The sequence below is a fragment of the Gobius niger genome, assembly GCF_951799975.1.
Source record: "Gobius niger genome assembly, chromosome: 4".
NCBI classification, from domain to species: domain Eukaryota; kingdom Metazoa; phylum Chordata; class Actinopteri; order Gobiiformes; family Gobiidae; genus Gobius; species Gobius niger.
Window position 1 is genome coordinate 38,092,280 of NC_136855.1, and position 23,187 is coordinate 38,115,466.

Here is a 23,187-nt window from a genome sequence, read left to right on the forward strand (position 1 = left end):
GTGAGGTACAGTTTCCATTAACCTCTTAACTCCCACCTGAACGGATCCACTTTGGCTTTACCCTAATCAAAAAGCTTCTTGGGAAAAAAGCACCAAAACAGCCACAAAAAACAAAACAAGAGAAAACAAGATGCAACAAAAATGTGACAAAAATTCCTCAAAAACATTTTTTTCCCTCCATACAATAGTATTGGCCTATAGAATGCTGTGATGTCACCTGCAACCCAGCAATAGACCCTTTCGCTGCTGACATCATCAGTGACATCATCTGGAGGCAAGAAGTGATCAAGAGGAAAAAGATTAAACTAAAACTAGCAAATATAAAAGTAAAACTACAAGTGGCATGTGACTGTTTAAGACATGTGGTTCTGTTGTGGCTTAGGGTGCAAGAACAAGAGAAATTATATTTAAGACGACAAAATAAAGCTTATCTGATATTTCCATAGAAATATATACATGGAAGAGGCATGTTGTCCCAGCTCCTATCTCTTTACATAGAGGTGCTCAGTGGCGCATGACTCCAGTTTCGTCCGCCATAACGGCCCAAAGTACCCGTATGACGCGTCATCTGTATCTATGCTCCCACGGCCCAAGTGGGTGAAAGCAGCGTGAGCGCGCACGGCTGCCGACGAAGCCTCAGAGCGGAGCGGACGCCATTACGCAAAAAGTCAAATCTCTTAATATCATTGTTCTTTAAATACAAAATGTTTTTTTAAGGCCATTTCAGGCGAATAAGCTACGATGCTACGATGACTTTGGGGGTTAGTTTGTCAGTGCGGGGCTTAAAAAGCTAGTTTAGCCGCTCTTTGAACAACCGGGCGCTTAGCGGCCGTTCGGACGTACGTAGCCGCGCACATGAACTTCCGCTCGGTCACTTTTCAGGGAAGTTTCGTAAGTGCTGGAAGTCTTGATATTGTGATAGAATTGATAAAAATCGAGTTGTTACTTCACTGTATTTGCTAGTATAACATCACAACTAGAATTGTTTGGCTGAAATACAAAGAATGAGCACTGCAAAAGTGTTTTTTATTACATTTTCATTGGTAAAATGTGAGATATTGTTTTATATACAGCATTTATCTGTACTGCACTGTACTGTACTGGATCCAGGACAGATGCAGAAATCATGCATTTTTTTGTGTTTCATTCTACTTACACAAATATTGGTGTAAGTACATAAGTACATTAAATGCTGGTAGTATTTTTTTTAATTAATTCAACAGTTACAGGTTATTAGTGCCATTATTTAATTTTCAGAAATGAGTTTCCAATAACATGTAGACTAGTTGTTTCTTATTAACCATAATCCAATGCTATAAACACATGCTATATTCAACATACATTTCGTATTTCGTTTTTGGCTAAAGACTTAGAGAAACATAAACTTACTTGAGATGTTTGTTATTTCGCGTTTGTCCTTGTTTTTAGTCCAGTTCATTTGTTTTGCTCAGACTTCAGCCGCTAAATCACACGAGGGAGAATCTGCTCGTTCATGAGTCATCACGCACACGCTCGCGCACGTCTGCGGCCCTGGTGACGTCACGTCATTAGAAAACTTTTAAAAATGTATTTTTGATGCTTTACAATTTTTTTTCGAAGAAAAAAAGTCCATGTCCTAAAAATAGTAATTTTAAAGAAATATATTTGCCTCAGTCTGAAACTCCAGATGCCCTGTGGACCATTTTACAGGCTGCTCCTTTTACATGAGTGTCTATGACAAAAAGGGCTTTTTGGGCTGCTGGCTGCAATATCACGGCCTGCCACTAGCACAACTGGAGACGGGTGTAAAGGGGCGGACCCCCCCACTGGATATTTCCAACAACAGTTAGACATCTGTTTATCGTTACTATGACAACAGCTACAATGGAAATAGAAAGGAATCCAGCTTCCTGCCTCCAGCTAAGCCCGGAATGTTTACAAACAATTAAAGCGTCTATGTTTCTGTTCTTAACACTTGTGTTTCGAGAGACACCGTCGCAGATTCACACATCACGTTTCTGCCAAAAGAAAAAAGGACAAAAGTTGATGAGGTGGAAAAAAGTCAATGAACCCTGGGCATGGCGTTTTGAATGCCAAAGATGTTCCTAAACCGGAGAACATGAGTGACATCTGGTGGAAGCCGAACGCAACTACATCTAAGTGATGAAGAGACAAAACAAAAACACTTCTGTAAATCATCATAAAAGTAATTTACAAGAACATTTTATCACAATAAACCCATCACTGACTTATCGCTAACGTGTCGTTTAAAATCAGCCTCTTGTTGTGGGATATTTTATATGAATGTAAGGGCTTAGGGCATTAAGGTGAGACACTGCAGCAGAACTACATTACTCTACACATCGTTTCTGATCGGTTCGTTTGTGTTTTTGAATGAAGAAGAGTTGGAGTTCGTGACCCACTTTAAATATGGTTAGTGCTAGATCGTATGCTCCGGAGGGACAGTCTGCTGTGAAAACGTGAGATATCATGACACAAATTAAGGTTAGGGCCAGGGAAATGGTTAAGCTCTTAACTCCCGCCTGAACCGAGAGGATCTTTTTCCTCACGTCATCAGATTTTTTTTCCAACATTTTTTTGTTGGGTGTTCAACTCATTTTTTTAACTTTTTTGTAATTTTTTATCACATTTTTGTCATTTTTCGCCAATTTTCTCGTCAATTTTAAATCAATTTTTAGTCACTTTTTTGTCACATTTTTGTCATTTTTTAGTCATTTTTTATCACATTTTTGTCATTTTTTCGTGAATTTTTCGTTAATTTTTTGTCACATTTTTTGTCACATTTTTGACATTTTGTTGTCAATTTTTTATCCATTTTTTTTGTCATTTTTTCGTCAATTTTTTGTCAATTTCTTGTGACATTTTTGTGACATTTTTGCCACTTTTTCATAAATTTTTCGTCACTTTTTTGTCAATGTTTTCCCACTTTTTTGTCACATTTCCATCATTGTTTTTTTTTCCATCACTTTTGGACTGGGGTAAAGCCAAACTGGAGAAAATGTGCTCGGTTCAGGTGGGACTTAAGGGTTTAACTTTAAGGATTATTTGTATTTTTAGACAAACCAACTCATAGATTTATACAAACTCACAGCAGACCGTCCCTCTGGAGCATACGATCTAGCACTAACCTTTAAATATCCTTGGATCCCAAACTCACATTCAAAGAACACATTAACCTCTTAAGACCCGCCTTAACCGAGGCACATGCTCTTTATCCAAATCTAAAAGCTGCTCGACTGGAGCTTTTCATTTTTCATTCATTTATTGAATTATTTAATATGGACATAGCAAATACATTGGACGAACCAGATGCATTGTTTAAAGTGTTGTAGCACATGTGCTAATTTTCAACACCTGTCCATAGGGGGCTTTTAGGATTTAAAAATAAAACACATTATTTAACACGGTTACAATAAAACAGATTATTAAACTAGATAAGGCACATTTTGCACATGTGAACAGCTTTGGGCCGATTTGAGCCAGTTTAAGCTCTCTGGTAAAGATGGTAACGTTCGTCTGCAGTTTCAGAGCCGTGGGCAGAGAGAGTTCCACAGTGTAGCCTCTGAAGGAGAAGCTCGACTGTCCAAAAGATTTTCTACATTTTGGGAGCACACAGTCCCCCTTAACTGAGGCTCTGGTGGAAGCTCTGAGAGCCCTGACACCTCACCATGAGGCCAGAGGACAGAGGTGACACACAATTGTTCAGACATAGGTTTATATGAGGAAACTGGAATGTCAAAGGCTGTTTTCATGAAGTGATTTTTTATGTACTGTACGTTGTGGCAAAGTCTCACCACAAGAAGCAATTACAAACACTAAATTTAGTCAAAATATTGTGAATTCTTTTTCAGAAGGATTTCCCGAGATGTCATTTTTTCCACTTCTTTTTGCCGACAAAACAAATCCAAAGGCAAAAAGATATTTCCAAAATCTCTACAAAATGGTCGTATTTGTCAATAATATAAATTAACCTCTTAACTCCCGCCTGAACCGAGAGAATTTTCTCCAGTTCAGCTTTACCCAAATCCTGTAGGCCAGTGTAACACCTCATTTGAAAGACCTACAAAACTAAATTGATCTTTTTCCTCAAATCAGATTTTTTAAATCTCTTTTTTTGTTGGGCAGTCGTCTCATTTTTGTCAAATTTTTTGACTTTTTTGTGACTTTTTCGTCAAATTATTCGCACTTTTTTGTCAAATTCTTATCACTTTTTTTGTCTTTTTTTTTTACATTTTTTGCAAATGTTTTGTCACTTTTTCGTCAATTTTTGTCACTTTTTTGTAAATTTTTTGTGACTTTTTCGTCAAATTATTTGCATTTTTTTTTGTCAATTTTTTGTCAATTTTTGGCATTATTTTTTTACATTTTTGTAAATTTTGTGTCACTTTTTGGTCAATTTTTTGTGACTTTTTCGTCAATTTTTTAAATTTATTTTGTCACTTTTTCATCAAATTATTCGCATTTTTTCATCAATTTTTTATCACTTTTTCGTCCATTTTTTGTCACTTTTTTCACATTTTCATCCCTGTTTTCGTCTCAGTTTTGTTGCAATTTTCACACCTTTTTCTCCAGAAGCTTTTGGATTGGGGCAAAGCTGGAGAAAATGTGCTCGGTTCAGGTGGGAGTTAAGGGGTTAAATGGTAATAACAACCCTGGCTCTATCCATTATTCACATTTGCCTCAACAAATGCAAGTTTTTGGTCATTTTTAAACATAATCCGCCTTGTAAAAACATGAAATGAAAGAAAACGACACATTTCTCTCAGATTTCTGTCTCAGCTGCGTCTCGTCTGAGAACTCGGTTACGTAACGTGAATCTAAACTCGGTGTTGATATAAATATGCAGTTTTCTTGGATGACTCAACACATTGTTTGTATCGTGACATGTGCGTTTGCGGAGGCCAGTGTGAGACAGACATATGAAGGTCCCATATGTGCAGCTCTGCGTGTGTTCACACCGCGGTCACATGACAGCTGCCGACACGCACACGCCAACACGCACACGCTGACACGCACACGCTAACACGCACACGCCAACACGCCGCTCTGATCAGCAGGATAACACACTCACAAGTCACAACACACTTTCATATGTGCGGAGCGGGGTCTGGTTTTCATGGTCAGAAAAAGAAGAGGAAGATGAGGAGGAAGAAGAAGAGGAAGAAAAAGAAAAAAAGAAGAGGAAGAAAAGATGAAGCAGAAGAGGAAGAAGAAGAGGAAGAAAAGAAGAAAAAGAAGAAGAAAAAGAGGAAGAAAAAGAAGAAAAAGAAGAGGAAGAAAAAGAAAAAGAAGAGGAAGAAGAAAAGAAGAAGAAAAGAAGAAGAAGAGGAAGAAAAGAAGAAGAAAAAGAAGAGGAAGAAAAAGAAAAAGAAGAGGAAGAAGAAAAGAAGAAGAAGAAAAAGAAAAAGAAGAGGAAGAAAAAGAAGAGGAAGAAGAAAAGAAGAGGAAGAAAAAGAAAAAGAAGAAAAAGAAGAGGAAGAAAAGAAGAAGAAGAAAAAGAAGAGGAAGAAGAAAAAGAAGAGGAAGAAAAGAAGAGGAAGAAGAAAAAGAAGAGGAAGAAAAGAAGAAGAAGAAAAAGAAGAGGAAGAAAAAGAAGAGGAAGAAAAGAAGAAGAAGAAAAAGAAGAAGAAGAAAAAGAAGAGGAAGAAAAAGAAGAAGAGGAAGAAAAGAAAAGAAAGAAAAAGAAGAAGAAGAAGAGGAAGAAAAAGAAGAGGAAGAAAAGAAGAAGAAAAAGAAAAAGAAGAAGAGGAAGAAAAGAAAGAAAAAGAAGAAAAAGAAGAGGAAGAAAAAGAAGAGGAAGAAAAAGAAGAAGAAGAAGAAAAATAAGAGGAAGAAGAAGAACTTTATTTAGATATTGCCTACCACAGACATAGTCACAAAGTGCTTTATATGAGACAATTCTACGACTGACCTTAAAACCCTTTAGAAACTTACAAAAAACCTCTAAGCCGAGAAACTCCTCCGAACATTCTGCTCTGACTCCCAGTGAAAGCCCGGCCGTAGTTACTTTGACAAAGTCTCGGTAAACTGAGCGAGTGCATAACGTTAGAACCAAACTAACGGCAGCGTCGCCACGGTTACAGTGATTCACGGATCAGCCGCATGAATGAAAGCCCCGCATGGACACTGGTCTCAGTCATTAGTTCTGCGGTTCATTAGTTCAACTCTCTTTATGCCGAGCCCGGGTCGCCATGATGAATGTCGTGGGATGTTCGTGGACATTTTTAGGCCCTTTGCCCCATGGGTCGATGACATCATCAAACCTTTATAACGTTTGTTGTTTTTGTACATCAGATCAAAGGACAACTTTAGCTCTGCTGCTGGTGTAATGTCTAATAATGCTTCTTCTTTCTAATAGTGCTCATCGGGTCAAACGCCACTCGGTTTATCTGCTCAAACAAGTGACGGAAACTAAAACAAAAAACATGGGCTCCTCCGGCTCTGAAAAGACTTGTCCTAAAACTAGCTTTTCCTCTCTTTTTTTTCTACTGTCGTCACCGAAGAAGGTCAGAGCGGACATGTGTCACGTTAGCTTTACAGAGACACTTAAGTATTCAGACCTGCTCTGTTTGGTCCACTTTAAAAAGACCAGGGTTCGTTTCTAACACTGGTCCGGATCTTTTATAAAAAAAACAACAAACAAATCCTGGTGCGGATCGAAGAACTTTTTCGGGTGGTCTCGGTCCACTTCCTCTGGTGCGGTTCGCTTCAGGTGTGAATATAAACCACAGTTGATCCGTGACAACTCCAGGACACATGCGCCTTTTTGAGCTTAACAAGCCACCGTACCAAGGCACTGTGGGAAAAGCTAGCCCTTCGCTGCTGCTAACGCTAACACTGGATGGATGCTACAAACAATGAGCCGTGGACAGACCTGGAGCCTTGAGGAGACACTGAGCCTCCTGGATATTTGGGCAGATGCACCAACACAACTGCTAGAAGAGACACACAATGTGTTCAGCAGGTTTAGTGACAAAATGAAGCAGAGGCTTCGAGCGGTTTCCTGAACAGCCGCGGCGTCAAAGTGGAAAAAACGTTGCCAAACCTAAAGGGATATTTCAGGATTTTTGACATAGTTATCCAGAGTGTTGCTGATTTCTGGAGATATTTTTTTTTGTAATTCATGTAGTTCTTATATTTGAAGAGTTACGTGGCGCTAGGCTAGTGCAAGGCTAGCGCATTTCTATGGTATCAGCTAGCCTGCATTAAAAACAGTCTGACCCGCTCCACAGAGCACCTGAGGCAAATCACTTATAACACCAGACTAACCATATAAATGTCTGTGTCCATAGAATAATTTCAACCATTTTGCATCTAAAATACCTTATATTTGAGCAGCATCAGCTTCGTGGTTGTATAAGCTACGCAGCGGCGGAGTGATCTGCTAGAAAATAGTCCCTCAAAATGCGATCATTCATGTGATGCAGGGTCAGTTATATTCCTAACATTATTCTATCGACACAGACATTTATATGGTTAGTCTGGTGTTATAAGTGATTTGCCTCAGGTGCTCTGTGGAGTGACTGTTTTTAATGCAGGCTAGCTGATACCATAGAAATGCACTAGCCTAGCGCTAGGAAATGAGGTCCTATGTCAAAAATCCTGAAACATCCCTTTAAATGAAAGTACGAGACGCATTAAAGAAGAGGAGGAACAAGAACAACAGTTTGTCCCGTGGCCATAATAGAAACAAACAGCTCAGCAGATACTCCGGTGAAGCTGAGGTTAATGGTAAGTGGTTTAGTCTCTTACGTTTCGTTAATTATCATCGACAAATATTCATTTTTATTTCATTTGTTGTGGTCACTGCTGTCCAATGGGAGCATCGATCGTCACACGTGTATGTGTTTACAAAGTATAGTTCACTTGCAGAGAGTACAGTCTGAACGCGAACCGCACTAAACGGGAAAAAAAAAGTCTGCTTTTAATCCGGAACAAACAAGCAGACCAAAGGACTTTTCTGGTCTGAATACACCCTTCATTTGCATATTTAATCATATTCTTCATGTAAAATAACAAGTGCGTGCTAGACATGAACGAGAACAATTAAATGATACGAGTCACTTCTGAAAAAGTTGTTACAAAACTAGCGGCTGATCTTGTTTCAGTATGTTTTAATGTTTTAAGTTCATTAACAGTTGACCAGGACTAAAAGCTTCACCAGCTTCACCAACACATTCACAAGATTTTAATCTCTTTCCTCAACTTTTTTTCTGCCTTTTGTGAACAAAGCACGCGTTTATTCAGTTTCCAGAGAAAACATCTCAAATGTGCATAATTCAAAGCTATAATTGGCTCGGAAAGTTCAGTGGACAGTGCGATGAATGCGTCTTCTGTGTCGTGCATGTGGGTGAGTGAGCAGCTCGGCTTTGAAGCGGCGGCTCGTGAAGCAATTACGATTTGTGAAAGTATTCGAAAAGTGGGCCTCGATGAGCAAGTTTAGCCATTTGTTGTAACTGATGCCATGAATTACAAAATTATATCTAGATGCAAACGTGGGCTGGAGTCCCTTCACTATCACTAAACTAAACAATCTTTTTAGCTTCAACTTTAAAGGTAAAATTATTAATACCATGAGGAAGCATTCTCTTTCGTCTTTGGTCTCATGTCCTACTGTTATTTAGCACAAACCTACCCAGAAGAGAAAGTTGAAGGTGATCAGGAGATATTTGAGGCAGATGGTTCCACATGTTTCCTTCTTCTCGTCGTACGCACCCATTCTGCAAAACACACGAGACAAATCATCAAACACAAGTAGACTTGAAAGCAAAAGCTACTACAACAAGACGGGGTCATATGGTATTTAATAGATACTAATAATTATTATGCAAATTGTATTTCAGTGCCATAAAGGTAAAATAGAAAAATCTTTAACTAAACTCATGGATGGTATTGTGTATCACTGACATCAGTCTCGGTCAATTTGATGTCACCAAGTAAGTATAAAAGTAAAAAGCCCAGGACAAAAGTTACAGCCCAAACCCTGACATTGGTCCTGGGCACACAACTTTCCACATTATTAAGCAGACCACTATTTTCAAGCAATATGGGAAAGAAAAAGGATCTCTCTGCTGATGAAAAGTGTGAAATAGTCGAATGCCTTTGTCTAGATGTGAAAACCTTCGATATTTCATGAAATATTAAGTGTAATCATCGTACTGTTGAGAGATTTGTGGCTGATTCAGACACATGCGGGTTTGTGCAGATAAAGGCACAATGAGGACGGTTTCAGCCAGACAAATACATCAGATGAATAGAACAGCGGCTACAAAGCAGCAGACAGGTATTTGAAGCTACTGGTGCCTCTAGAGTCTCCCGAACATCAGGGTGTAGAACCCTCCAGAGGCTGCAGTTGTGCATAAACCTTCTATCCGGCCTCCCCTAAACTGTTCATTGAAGCTCATGAGCAGAAACAGCTGAAGTGGCTCAGAAATACATGAAGACTCATTTTCAAACCGTCTTGTTCACTGATAAATAGGGATGGGTATCGAACCACGTGTCCACCCGAACCGTTAATCTCCAGCTAATCACACGGGGTCAAATAATCACTAAAAAGTCTCTCTCCGCACTAGGGCTGAACGATATGGACAAAATTTAATATCTCGATATTCATGCCAGATATCTCAATATCGATACGACATAACTATGGGCTAGGTGAAAACTCAGCATTTTGCAGAATATTTTAATATTTAATATTTTAATATTTTGAATGTACATATCTCTATATAAATACGATAACAATATATTTTTCTTTTGCGATATTGATATCTTGAATGTTCATATCTCGATGTCAATACAATATCGATATATCTTTCAGCCCTACTCCACTTTCAATTGGAAATAAAATGTTGAATAATAAAAAAAATATATGCCAAGGATTAATGCTTACATATACAGCAGCCTCTATCGAACTTTTCATTTTAAAGCACCGATCAGAGTACCGTTAAAGTACCGGATCGATAAGGAGTATCGATAGGAGGAGTAGTATCGATAAATCCTTAACAATACCCATCCCTACTGATGAGGCCGCGTAACCCTGGATGGTCAGATGGATGGAGTAGTGGATAGTTGGTGAAAGGCCACCATGTCCCAACAAGGCTGTGATGTCATCAAGGAGGGGGCGGAGTCATGTTATGGGCCAGAATCATGGGGAGAGAGCTGGTCAGTCCCTTTAGGCTCCCTGAAGGTGTGAAAATGACCTCTGAAAAATACGTGGAGTTTCTGACTGACCACTTTCTTCCATGCTACAAAAAGAAGAGCCGTGCTTTCCCGAACACGATCATCTTCGTCATGACAACGCACCATGTCAGGCTGGACGTGTTTCTGAGCAAACCGTGTCCTGGTACCCGGCCAAACGTCAGGCTGATATTAGCTTGTTTGTGCACAACAGGCAGAAACGGTATTCACTGTGAACGTCCCGTCAATGAAAACTCACACACGTCATGTTTCTGTCACCAAAGAGCCGTTTAACTCGTCACTGTCACGTTATTGTCAACGGGTACAGGGCCTTCAAATGAAAAAGTAAAATGATTCACACAGATTCTGAACTCTTTGGAAAGAGTGTGGGCTGTATGAAGAATAGCGCTGTTGTTCTCAAACAAGGTCAAACCGAGAAGAAGTTTCTCTTTTTCTATTTCCAAGAACTGGCTTTAACACCCAAGCTCCTCATTTGAATGTAGCTACCAAAGAAGCACAGTCTCATGTTCTTTTCTTTGCTGAGGGCGGCCTGTTTTTTTAGTGCCATTGTACGAGGCACAATAAAAATGAGTGGGTACTTCACTTCACTTTACGGCTTGTTTTCTGACTTGGCCTACGCAGCTGCAACTGCTGACCTCTACACTCCTCCACTCCTGCAGTTTTTCAGGAGCTACACATACATAATTTAAAGCTATTACACAGCCGTAATTATGATGAACAGGCCTTAAAGTAATTAAGCATTTAAAGAAAAACTCCACCCTGTTTTAAAGGATGAAGGCAGCCGTCTCCAATGGCTTAAGTGAGAAGCCCATAATAAGGATTTAGGTTTCGTAAATGCAACTTGAATCACTCACAAAGCTAGTTAGGAACAGCTTTAGACCAGCAGCCAAAGGGAATTTAGTTTATTTTACATTTTAATTTAAGAATATGGAGAATTTGCCAAATATTTGCTGAGCTTTTGGAGCAGGACGAGAGAGAGAGCAGCTCAGGTCTCACTCTCAAATGATTTAAGGAGGAAAAAGACAAGATAAAAGTAAGTTCAAGCAAGAGCTACACTTGGATTTAAACCTGGTTAAAACGAGACAAAACAAGCTCCACAGTTTAGTCACAATAATCATCATCATCAGGAAAAACATTACACAACGATCACTGGACTTTTCTGCACTACTTGGCTATGACAGGCTTTAGGTTAGATTAGGGCTGGGCAATGAATCGAAATCGCAATCTCTACTTTGGTCAGTCTCAAAAATCATCATGGGACTTTATAATCGACAGCCATTTCTTTGGCACAATCAGTACCTAGTTTGGGAGTTTGAACGAGTGAAGCATTTGTTTTTGTTTGAGTTGAGGTTTGAATAAAGATGTAGTTAATTGTATGAACCAGCAAAATGTATTTAATTACATCGAATCGAAAATCGAGATCGATCAATACGGGGGGGGAAAAACGTGAATACTTATTTTCCAAAATCACTCAGCCCTAGGTTACCTTTATATAAACAACTCACAATATTATTCTGATCATTACTAATATATTATATCAGTTATTCTTGAACCTCTTAACCCCTCGCCTTAACCGAGCACATTCTCTTGTTTGCTTTACCCAAATATAACAGCTTCTTGAAAAAAGCATCAAAATAGCGACGAAAACGAGGATGAAAATGCAACAAAAATAGTGCTCAAGACAGAGTGAAATAGTGCTCAAGACAGAGCGAGTCAAAACAAGACTTAAAAATGCATATAACTGAAAGCATTTTATCTACACTCTTGCCTCTTACTGTAATTGATTAATTCTATGTTGATGTTTTTATTGATTCCATTTGTTTTCTTATATTTATGCAACTGTGAAGCACTTTGAATTGCCTTGTGTATGAATTGTGCTCTACAAATAAACTTGCCTTGCCTTGCCTTGCCAAAAATGTGACAAAAAGCAACAAAATAATCGATGAAAATAGACAAAAAAGTCAAAAAAGCGTCAAAAAAGTGTCATAAAAAGAGAAGAAAACGTGACAAAAATGTGACAAAGAGAAGAAGAAGATCTTTATTTATACAGCGCCTTTCACAGACATCGTCACAAAGCGCTTTACATGAGATAGTTGGACATTCACTCACTCAGTGGTGGTAAACTACGTTTGTAGCTTCAGTTTCCCCTGGGGGAGACTGTCAGAAGCGCCAACGGACCCTCTGACCACCACCATACATTCACTCACACACATCATTCATCCTGGCCTATTGTACATGTTTCTAGTGGTAGGGGAAACCGGAGTGCCTGGAGGAAAACCTATGCAGACACGGGGAGAACATGCAAACTCCACACAGAAAGGCCCGTCCAATACCAGGAGTAGTTCGAAATCCGCGCAGCAATCTTCACTTTACTGCGCGGATGCCAAATTACTCCTGGTATTATTACGCCTTACAATATAGTTCCCCCTTTTATCCGCTTAGAAAATCCACATTGTTTAATTTTGTGTAATTATACTTTGTAGTGGAACACTTCACGTAACCATATTTAAATAGGGAAAACGTGGAAGAGCTTGGTAGCTTCTATCTTGACCTGTTTTGGAGCTATAGAGGAGAGAGGGAGAGGCTAAATGCTAACGCCGTCTGCGCTGTGTTTACGTGACTGAAGGCACGGGTGAAGATCAGACAGGTCCTAAAGAACTCGTCAAAGCTAAGGTAAGAACATATCTCAGAATGTAAAAACGGTGGCCTGTTCCTTTAACTAACTAACCTAAATTTTGTCCCTCAGCCCCCCGACTAAAATATCTTCTCACGGTGACTGATGTGCTGTTAATTCACAACAGGCAATATTATCCTGCGAGATTAAGGGATCCTTGAATGAAGAAAACGAACTCTTCAAGACAGTTTTAGCTTTGTTGTTGTAAATACACTCTTTACATCATATCCCCTTCTGTTCTCAGATGGTCTCACACATGTGTCACTGTCTGAGTTTGAGTTTACAAAAGGAAACTCCAGCCCGACCTTCCTTTACCTCACCGTTCTCTCAAGCCTGGACTCGTCTGTGCTGCTGACTGTGCTGACGCCGGCCTCCTCTTCCTCCCCTCCCCCTGGTAGCACGAGCCCGCTAATTAAATACAAACGCAACTTTCTAGACGACAGGATTGTTCTGTAAGACGCAGCTGAGTCAAGGAAAAGAAAACGGGATTAGAGCGGGTCTGCATCCATCTTCTTACAGCTCAAAGTCCTTTCACATGACACGTTATTGAACAATACCTCAACGTCTTGATCCTAGAATGAGGTTATTTCACTTTAGATCGTTTCTGTAGACAGAGAAGATATTGAACTTTATGCCAATTTTTGTTTCATGTGGACGGGCACTGTGTAAGCAAGGCCACGCGGCGCATGTTAGTAGTCGCTGTGGATTTTCTGTAACAACCAGGACCATGTTGTAACAAAAAATAATGTCCTGGGGGACGGCCACGAGACAAAAATAAGTCTGGGATGGAATCACAGAGCGCTTATCTAAACCGTTTGGAATCAGCTTCATGGGAAGTTAACTCTTGTAAGAAAGTTGATTCAGTGTCAGTGATATTACACAAGAAAGGATTTGTGCAGTGTTTTGAAAACGCTCTGAGGAAGGTTTATGCCTTATGTGTAGATTTTCTCGTGTGTTTTGTAGTAACTTAGCGAGTAGCTACAGCGTTTTCATTGTTCTGCTGCAGCTCATTTTCCCTCAATATAAACATGCTGTATGTCTTTAATTTGGGTTTTCTGAGGACTTTTTAGTCGCTGGGTTAGTTTTTCAGATGAATAAACCCCTGGGCTTAAAACGGCGTCAGAATGGCCAAAACTGCTAGCCGCGAGTTAGCAACGTTAGCCTGTATGTTGTAAACACTGCAGACGCTGCAGCACTAACAACATTTAGCTCTGGTTAAATCCAGCTCAGACTCTGGTTTATTGAGTGTCGTCTGTAATAAAGTCAGCTCTATGTGGATTATTGTATTTACACTAAACAATTCTCCAGTTTGTTGCTTCTTCTCTCCTCAGCTGAGAGGTCACGTCAAATGGTGTCGGTTTCTGGAATTGGGACCTCATGAATGAGTACGAGTATGAGTACAAGCCTGTGGTATCGGTGCATCCCTACCTCGGGCACAACCTTTTTTTTCTCTCTCTTTGTTTCTCTCTTACGACAGAAATAATGAAAAAGCTGTTTTACAGCAACAATACTAATAAAATAATAGTATAATAAATAGTATAATAAATTAAGCAATAATGATATAATAGCATAAAATATAAAATAAATTACATTTATTAATCAATCATATAATGTGGTCGTAAATAACATAATCAATAATATTGTGTCCATTAAAAGTACTTAACTAAAAAACAATAAACAACAAGGAACAAATGTTCAACTTAAGATTGGTGACTCGTTGTTATTGGCAGTGATGGGTATTTGTAATTATGGAGTTTTCTTTCCCTGTCTTGGAATCAGCAGAATGTTGTAACATAAATATTGATGATCACTGGAATAGGCCAAAATGACTATATGTCATATCTTCTTTGTGCATAGTGAATGAATGTATCTATTTCTTAAGTACGAGAGGGGGTAGGTGCTGAAGCTTCTGCCTACTCCTTTTGAGCATCATATCCACGTTATTTATTTATCTATTTGGCGATTCACCTACGCATGTATCTTTCTTTTGCTTGATTACTCTGCTGAACTCTGTTCCTATGAAGAACTTTGTGGAGCTCAGATGCTCAAATAAAAAAGATGAATTGAATTGAATTGAATTGAAAATCAGGCCGTAAGCATAGAATTAAAACGTTACATTACAGACGTCGAGCACTTCCGTTCCGCTGTGACGACACAACTGAACACTCAGTCGTTCACCAGGAGAGGGAGGAGCAGCTGCTCAGAGAGCAGGATTCAGGAGGATTACTGAGAGCTGCGTGAATGAAGCCACAAACCACTCTGGGGGTGTTTTTGATAAGGAAATAGCATAACAACATGGCTAAAAGCTCGATTTTGCATGATATAGGCCCTTTAAGGATTGATTGTACAAACATTAACATAATATAAACCTTATAAAACAAACAAACCGTTATAAAATATTGTTTTGTTTTGATGCAACAGTACAGTAATTTTAAAGTAAATCCCATGTCTACAGGTTTGTACACTCACTGCGCTGCATTTACAGTGAAAAAAATCCCAGTCGAACTTCTGGATAGCGATTTCCACCAGAGAGAATCCGGAGCTGCCCTTTCACTTCTAAACTGCAGCCACTCCGGGTGTTATGACATCACATGAATGAACACAACCCCGGGACATAAGCCGCGGTTTGTCAAGGGCAGATAAAGCCGGGGGGGGGTTTCGTCTGGTCTGGAGCAGGCAAAGGGCGTCTGACACGCTCGCTGTAAATTGCGTCTGTGAGTAAAAGCGCTGTCTCGTCTACCCTTGACATTACTGTGGGGAAGCACTTGGAGCGCCGCCAGGAAGCGTTTTCACTATATTAAGTCTAGCGTGCGTTTCGGCATTGACTTTATGAGAAGAGCAATGGCCCTGTTGAGACGGCCGTGGTGAAGTAGCTTTAGTCAGGTTAGTGAAGTGTAAAAATAATGTTTATCGTCGGGCGCTCTATCCGCAGGGCGACGGGTTCAGATTTATTGGAAACATATCTTGGACTGAGTTCAGATATGCAACAAGTGCGCTGTTAACAAGACTTGCTTTTCGAGTAGAGCAGTGCAACGTAACACACAACAAACTATTCACTGGAAAACAAAGCCAATGTAGTGTTTAGGGCTGAAACAATTCTTCGAGTAATTGAGTAATTCAAAAACAAAAAAGCCTTGACGATTCGTTTTATTAAATGTCACCAAAGCCTGTTTCACCAGGACTGAATTTATTGACTCGCATCATTTTCTCTTTGCCAATGGCAGAAAAAGACAGAAAATGTCATAAAGTGTGGGACCATTTTACGACGTAGTCCAGTGTATATGGATTCATCCAACCAAAACAGTAACTCGGAGCCTCTACAACAGGGGTAGGTAACGTCAAACCCGAGGACCAAAACCTCTGGCCCCCCAAGATAATTTTGAGAAATATTATTGTCCAAATAAGAGATCAAATACCTGTTAAAGTACTCTTAAAATGCAGTATTTTAAAAAGAAAATGCATGGAAACACTAACTGTGTCCGTTATAATGAATGTTATTGGGTTGTTTTGATCAGAATTTCAGTCTTAAAGCAGTACTAAGGAACTCTTCCCCCTAGAGGCCATAAGCGCAACTGCAGGTGTCGTAGCAAGTTACGATTTTTTAACTTATTAATTGTCTTGGAGAGTAAATCCTACGCTGACAGGAACAGCGAAGGGAGAGAGGGATATTGTACATCCAAATATACAATGGAAATATTTTTTTTTCACTGAAACCTGGCTGTAAATACTGTTTAAAGTGACGCTAGCCCGCATTTAGCTTTGCCCGTTAGCCTGTTAGCTTCTTCTTCGTGATTCTATTAGTGTGTATTGACACCAGGGGGAGATGAAAGACCCTCCAATCATCCCATAAACACTTGTATTACCCCCAGAGGGACTACGGGAAGGATTTATTAAGGTAAACACGTTACTTAGTACTGCTTTAAAGGGAAATCTACTGCTTGTTCAACAAAAACTTACAAAACACAATATTTTATACGACATATGACAAATAACAGTTTTATTTGGGTCCTCGGCTTGTCATCCGAGGGTACTGGTGGGTCCCAAAGCCCTGACACTTGGTAACCACTGATGTAAAACATAAGAAAACAGTTCTTTACTTTAGGCTACAATGTTGACGTTCGGCTTGGGTGTTTCGGCAATGACAAAAATCGTCCCTCCACGACACAAACTTGCCGACCCTGCTCTACAAGGTAATGCATTTTAGCCAGTATTATAAGTTATTAGTGATCAGGCATAATAAGTAAGTTCTAAAACAGTCTGAGACAGAGGAAAACAACAGGTTCGAGACACACTGGACTAACAGAGACTCAAGTCATAGTGAATAAACAAACCAGCTTTGAAGCCCCAAAGACAGTTGTCAAATTGGCTTGGTTTGATCAGTCTTAGATCAGTCTGCTTTTCAAGTAGAAGCTTCAGGATAGTGAGAACTCTTTCTTAATCCATTATCCAATTTCTTTGCAGGGACGACTTTATAAGAGTAAATCTCCAGCCTCTTGTTTCACTGCCCGTGTATAAACTATTAGTCACACTCTCTCCATGAGAATCAAAGACATGCTCAGGGCGCACTCAGTCTGAAATCTACTCCACAATGGACTTGTCGCTGCTCACACAAAAACACCTGTGACCTCAGCACACCTGGGGCAAAGCAAATACCACAATGCATGAGACATAGACTCGCCTGAAGAGCTGTTATTCGAGTAGTTTCGTGTGAAATGCACAGCGACAGGCTTTCACTGACGGCAAAACTCTACATTTATAGAACAAGTTTCACTAGTTCACACCTACGTTTATGGTTAGGCTGGAAGTTTGTCATTAATTCAGTTTATCCCTAAAATTAAGTGAGTATTTTTCTCTCAAGAATACATTCTGATTGTACAATTTCAAAGTTTTGCTGTAGATTAGACATTAATACAGGCATGACACCATAATGATAGGAGTAAAAGGATTTCTTACCTGAATAAGGTCGTTATTACTAGAGCTGCAACTGATGCTTAATTTGGCCATCTACAGATTATTTCCTATGATTAATCGGCTGTGAAAGGCGCATGAAAAGAGTATTTTTGAAACATTTCCCACATAAAGCTAAAGCTTGAACATGCTTTTGGAGTAAACTTATAGTGAATGTTAGTTGGAGGCTCATTTGAAACCTAAAGGTGCGTACACACCAAAAGCGTCCGCGCCTCCAGCTTCCATGTTAACCCTATGTAGAGGCGCTTCAACGCGCTTCGAAATGCAAGCAAAGCTGTCCGCGCGTATTAAGCGTAGCAAACGCGAGCGGATGAGGAAGGACGCGCGTCAAAGCCAGGGAGAACAGCGCGGTGAGCGAACAGGGAGGCCACGCCCACTGCTTCATGCACTCAAGTAATCCAATCTACACGTGCGTTCATTTATGCCTTGTTAACCAATCAGGGATGCTGACTGGGCTCAGGCGTCACCTGTTACCTGCAACAAACCATGCCCGAGTCGGACTCGGTTCGACTTTGGCCGCTTGGAGGAGGGGGGGCGGAGCGCGGCTCGCGTTTGCTCGTGTATGCGCACACGCACGGATACAAGCGGCTGTTGTGTGGGCGGGTGCATTTGTCACGTATAACAGTGAGAAAAGGCTGTATTTATCAAACAGAGCAGGGGCTGCCTCGCTCTCGTCTCCCCGGCCCCGACCGCTTCTCTCCCGGGCGGCTCCCCGGACCCCCGGCCACCGCTGGTCTCCCCGACTGCTCACTCCCGACGCCCTGGCCGCTTCACGCACATCTCGGGCTGACTATACGGGAGCGGCTGCGCTTCTCCCGCCCTGTGTCCGAGCTTCTCTGCTGCTGTACCTGGTTTGGCCACAGGCTTTAGTGGGACAGATAAAACCTGCGGGTGCATTTATCGCTTGTGATTTTGGTGCGCGTTCGTGTTAAGTGCTTTGTTGTAACGTAAAGCGCAGACTTCAGGAGTTCACCAACACAAAGCTGTTTAACCAGTGGCCGAAGCAGCAATGAATGACATAAACTGAGCGTCAGATCTTCTGTTCTCGTAGCCTTTTTTGAAGGCTGTATGTGACTCCAAAGAAAGGCTCAGAGCAGCAGGTGCTGCTCCACCCCCCGCCTCAGCTGAGCGGGACAGAGCGACGCGTACTTCTCTATTTCTCTGCTTTATTAAAATCGACTGTTATATTCACCATAGCCCTTTTTGTTAAACTGTAGTAAAATACAAAGAAAAGTGGAGTGAAGAGATTTGACAGGGCTCATAGTAGACATTATTTCACGCAGCTGTTTAGGTTTTTTTTTCTTCCACATTATGTTGCGCTGCTGCTGCTCACGTGCACTTGTAAACAACTCCTCGTGCTCGGCCACGGCTCGGTTCGTTTGTGTAAGTGTGAGCGCGGGCCGTTCGGGGCATCCAGGCCTTTCCTCAAACGAGATGGAGAGTGGCAGGTTCGGATGTCAAGTGTGAGTGTGCCCTGAGTCAACAGACACGCCTCCTATGTCTGACGCTTGCAAAACTTCACGCGCAGCAAACAGGCGTTTGTCGCGAGTGTGAAGTATGTGAAGCGGCGTTGTTTGGCGTCCAACGAGAGGCAGATGGGGCGTGGATGCGCGTTTGGTCTGTACGCACCTTAAGACACTTCAGTTCAGCCACAGAGCTGTAAAGACGCTGCACTGGCACTGACTGGGACTTTATTAGGGACACGGAAGTTTATTTACAAACCGGTTAAAACCATAGAGTTCGGGAATGTGATGTCATATCGCTAAGCATTATGGGATTAGCAGCAATTGTAAACTAATGGACATTTTAAAATACTGGAGTTATTGTTCATATTAAAACACGTGGACACCACAGTGAGTTAGATCGACAGAGCTGTTCCACGGCTATTTTCTCCACTTTTTATACTGTCTTTAGCTAATGTTAGTGAATGGTAATGTATGCTAGCAGCTGCAAAGATGGCGGATCTCCATGGTAACTGTGAGAGTGGAGCTAATTCTGCTTTCTGATTGGATAATTCACAGACATATAATATTTATACAATTTATAAAGTCCAAAACACTCTCTTTCCTTTCTTTGACTTTAGAAACAAATTAGTTTTTCATCAAACATATTGAATTTTCAGTCTGTACCAGAAATCTGAAAATTCACTCACAATAACTACTGTATTTCAAAAATCGATTTGTTTGCTTCAGTTGTTGTTTCAGCCCTAGTTATTTCTTAGTTATTATTAACTAAGGGGGGGGGGGGAACAAATCTCTGAATAATCAAGTTTGGCCTTGGCTCAGTAAATAAGGCTTGTAATTAGACACCAATAACAACCCATTATGACAGAACACCTTCAAAATGTTGTTTTAATATAAGACTATGATGCATAAGGCTGGACAAAATTAATAGTGATTATGTCAAAAGTATCAAGTTTTCATAATCATGGAAACAAAATATTGTGTTGATAGACCATTTCATTGTTTCCAAGTGAAAGTTAAGACTAAAAATTGGAGGCAACAAACCAAAAAAAAAGTTTTGCGTACAGAGTCTGCCCTCAAATTACACTATTGTTACACAATTACAGATTAAGAATAGGCTTCTTATTCCTAATACGCTTTTATTTGGAAACAGCGAGCCACTTTTTGTTAGTCTTCAGCCCAGAGTTTTGCCTGTAAGGTAAAGTAAGCTAGCTCCAGGTTATCAATCTGTGGCAGACCATACATCACTTTGTAGCCGCCGTCCAGATGCTAAACTTCCGCCATGTCGCAGCCATTTTACCCACATAAACACCTCCAACACTGCCCACAAAGTACAACAATTCACTGAAAACACAAAAAACACAGAGGAATAATCTTTTACTGGCGTTTTCGAGGGAGGCGTTAGCTAGTTTGATGACGTAGCCGCGCGTTAAGCTAACTAGCGTGACAAACCGTTAGCCGTTGACGTACCTGGCCGACGTGCCGCTTCGTAAATCACTGCTGGTCCCGGTTCGCGGTCGGAGAGGTTCCCGGTGTGGCCTGGTTTCGTGGTGAAGCTGCGGGGTGAACTCTCCGGAGGCTGTCCCGTCTCTTCCACCGTGGCTGCAGGCTCCACCCCGGATACCTCACCCCCCTGATGCGGCATGGGTTTTTTTTTACTGTCCCAGGGCGATCCATGTTGGGCTGACGAAGGGGGAGCTATATGCGGATTATTTTCATGCCTTCAGGAGACATGGATGAATCATTTTTAACTGTATGTGCTAATAGTCTAGTTGTAGGCTTAGCTGTGTGAGAAACTGAGTAGAGTAGCCAAAAGGTTTACTCAAGTAAGAGTAACTTTAAATTAACTTTACTCAAGTACAAGTTAAAAGTTGTGGCCTAAGTAAATACTCAAGTAAAAGTGAAAAAGGTTGGCCTACTTTGAGAAAATGTTGCTGGAGTACTGAGTAACTGACTGTGAAAATCTGATTTGGTTTCAGTTTTGACATAAATTATGAGAAACAGTGTGAAAATCCTAAATTTCCAAAGAAAATACCAGACAAATGTATTAAAAACATGTGTTTGAAGAAAAAAGGGCATAAAACAGAGACTACATATATTTTATGTGTCAACATGAAGCTTTAGTTACTTTAAAATGTACTCACAGTGGCACAAGTAACTTTTTTTTTTTACTTTAGTAGGTGGTGCAGGTGGTGGGTCCTCGTAAGGACGGCCTCATGGTTCTAACCGGGCCTGTCGGTCTCTCATAAGGAGCTTCTGAACCGCTCTTTGTCTGACCCGTCACCTAGAACCTGGGAGACCCTACAGGGGCACGAAGCCCCCGACAGCAGAGCTCCAGGATCATTCAGGTGCTCAAACCCTCCACCACGTTAAAGCCACACCGCATAGAATTTTACCCTATATATATAAATACAAGCATTAATTTATGACAGATATTTTCATCATTGAAAAATACCTCATAAATGTAAATGGTCTCAACTTATATAGCATTTTTCCACCTACATTAGGCACTCAAAGCGCTTTACAGCAAGGATCCACTCACCCATTCATACTCTCATTCATACACCAATGTACACAGACACTGGGGGCAATGTGGGTGAAGTGTCTTGCCCAAGGACACAACGACAGTGTGCACTTTCAGGAGGTGGGATTCGAACCCCCGACCTTCCAATCATGAGACGACCCGCTCTACCAGCTGCACCACTGTCTCCCATGTACAAACAAACATTGATGAGGCGCACCCCTCCTAAGATCTGACAGTAAACTTTACGGGGAGTGGGTACGTCTCCAGCTCGTCTCCATGGAGATGTGACGAAAGGCAGAAGAATGAGAATTTAACACTTTAGTTTTTCATCCAAATCCACTCTTTTATTACCCACTGCAGTAACAGCATTTTCTGTGTTGAGCTGGCCATTAGGATCAGTTTTTTGTTTTTTGTTTTGCATTAATATAGTCCAAAATGCTACGCAGTGTACCTTTAAGGCGGCGGTTCCGGGAGGGGCTCATATCGTTCAGTAAAAAGCACTGAATGATATAACTGCTCTAATAAGTACAGTTTATTCAAAAGTTACTCAAGTACTTGAGTAAATGTAACTGAGCAGCACCCGTCTCTCAATACATTGATTATACAATGGTCTAGTTTTTAATCTATAATGAGCAAACCATGGTCTGTGGGCTTATGAAAAAAGTGTATGTAGTTCTGTGACAGGTTGTCATATTGTTTTCTACTTATTATCCGCTTGGTGGAGTAATGCCTGTAATAACTCATAGTTTTACACCAGTGAAGTGGTTATTTATGGAGATGAGTTTGAATATTAATAATGTTCTAGAACAGTGGTTCCCAACCTTTTTTGTCTCACATACGCCTTGAGTTTTTCATACAAACTCCAAGTAAACCCTTTCTTCAAGGATCCTGCCTGTATTTTTACAAAGTCATCAACCAAACTACTCAATTCCATATTTAGAATGGTGTGTACAAAATGAAGCTTAAACATCTTAAATACCACTCACCTTGATTATTAGTCTGAATGAATTCCTCTGCTAAGAACTCAAGTATCCCCAGGGGTAGCTGTACTCCTGTTTGGGAGACACTGTTCTAGAACTTATTTATTTCCTTCATTTTAACAGGCAAAACATTTAGAACAGATTGTTATTTACAGTGTTGGCCTGAAAGTGCTTAGTGTGCAGTTTAACCCCTTAACTCCCACCTGAACCGAGCACATTTTCTCCAGTTCGGCTTTACCCCAATCCAAAAGCTTCTGGAAAATAGCTGTGAAAATAGCAACAAAACTGAGACGGAAAAAAAAAAAATGGAAATGTGACAAAAAAGTGACAAAAAATTCATGAAAAAGTGGCAAAAATGTCACAAAAAATGTCACAAGAAAT

At 40.5% G+C, this 23,187-nt stretch overlaps 1 protein-coding gene across 1 annotated transcript in view; it reads right to left on the reverse strand.

Moving 5' to 3' along the window:
* Positions 1-20,923, reverse strand: part of LOC306961840 (CD151 antigen-like) — a 61,958-nt gene extending 41,035 nt beyond the window's left edge. The window contains exons 1-2 of the mRNA XM_079554768.1: positions 20,773-20,923; positions 8,636-8,720 (exon numbers count right to left, since the gene is read on the reverse strand). Of these exons, the coding sequence (XP_079410894.1) occupies positions 8,636-8,719 (84 nt within the window). The 5' untranslated portion in view covers position 8,720; positions 20,773-20,923. The remainder of the gene's footprint in view (positions 1-8,635; positions 8,721-20,772) is intronic.
* Positions 20,924-23,187: the final 2,264 nt, after the last annotated feature.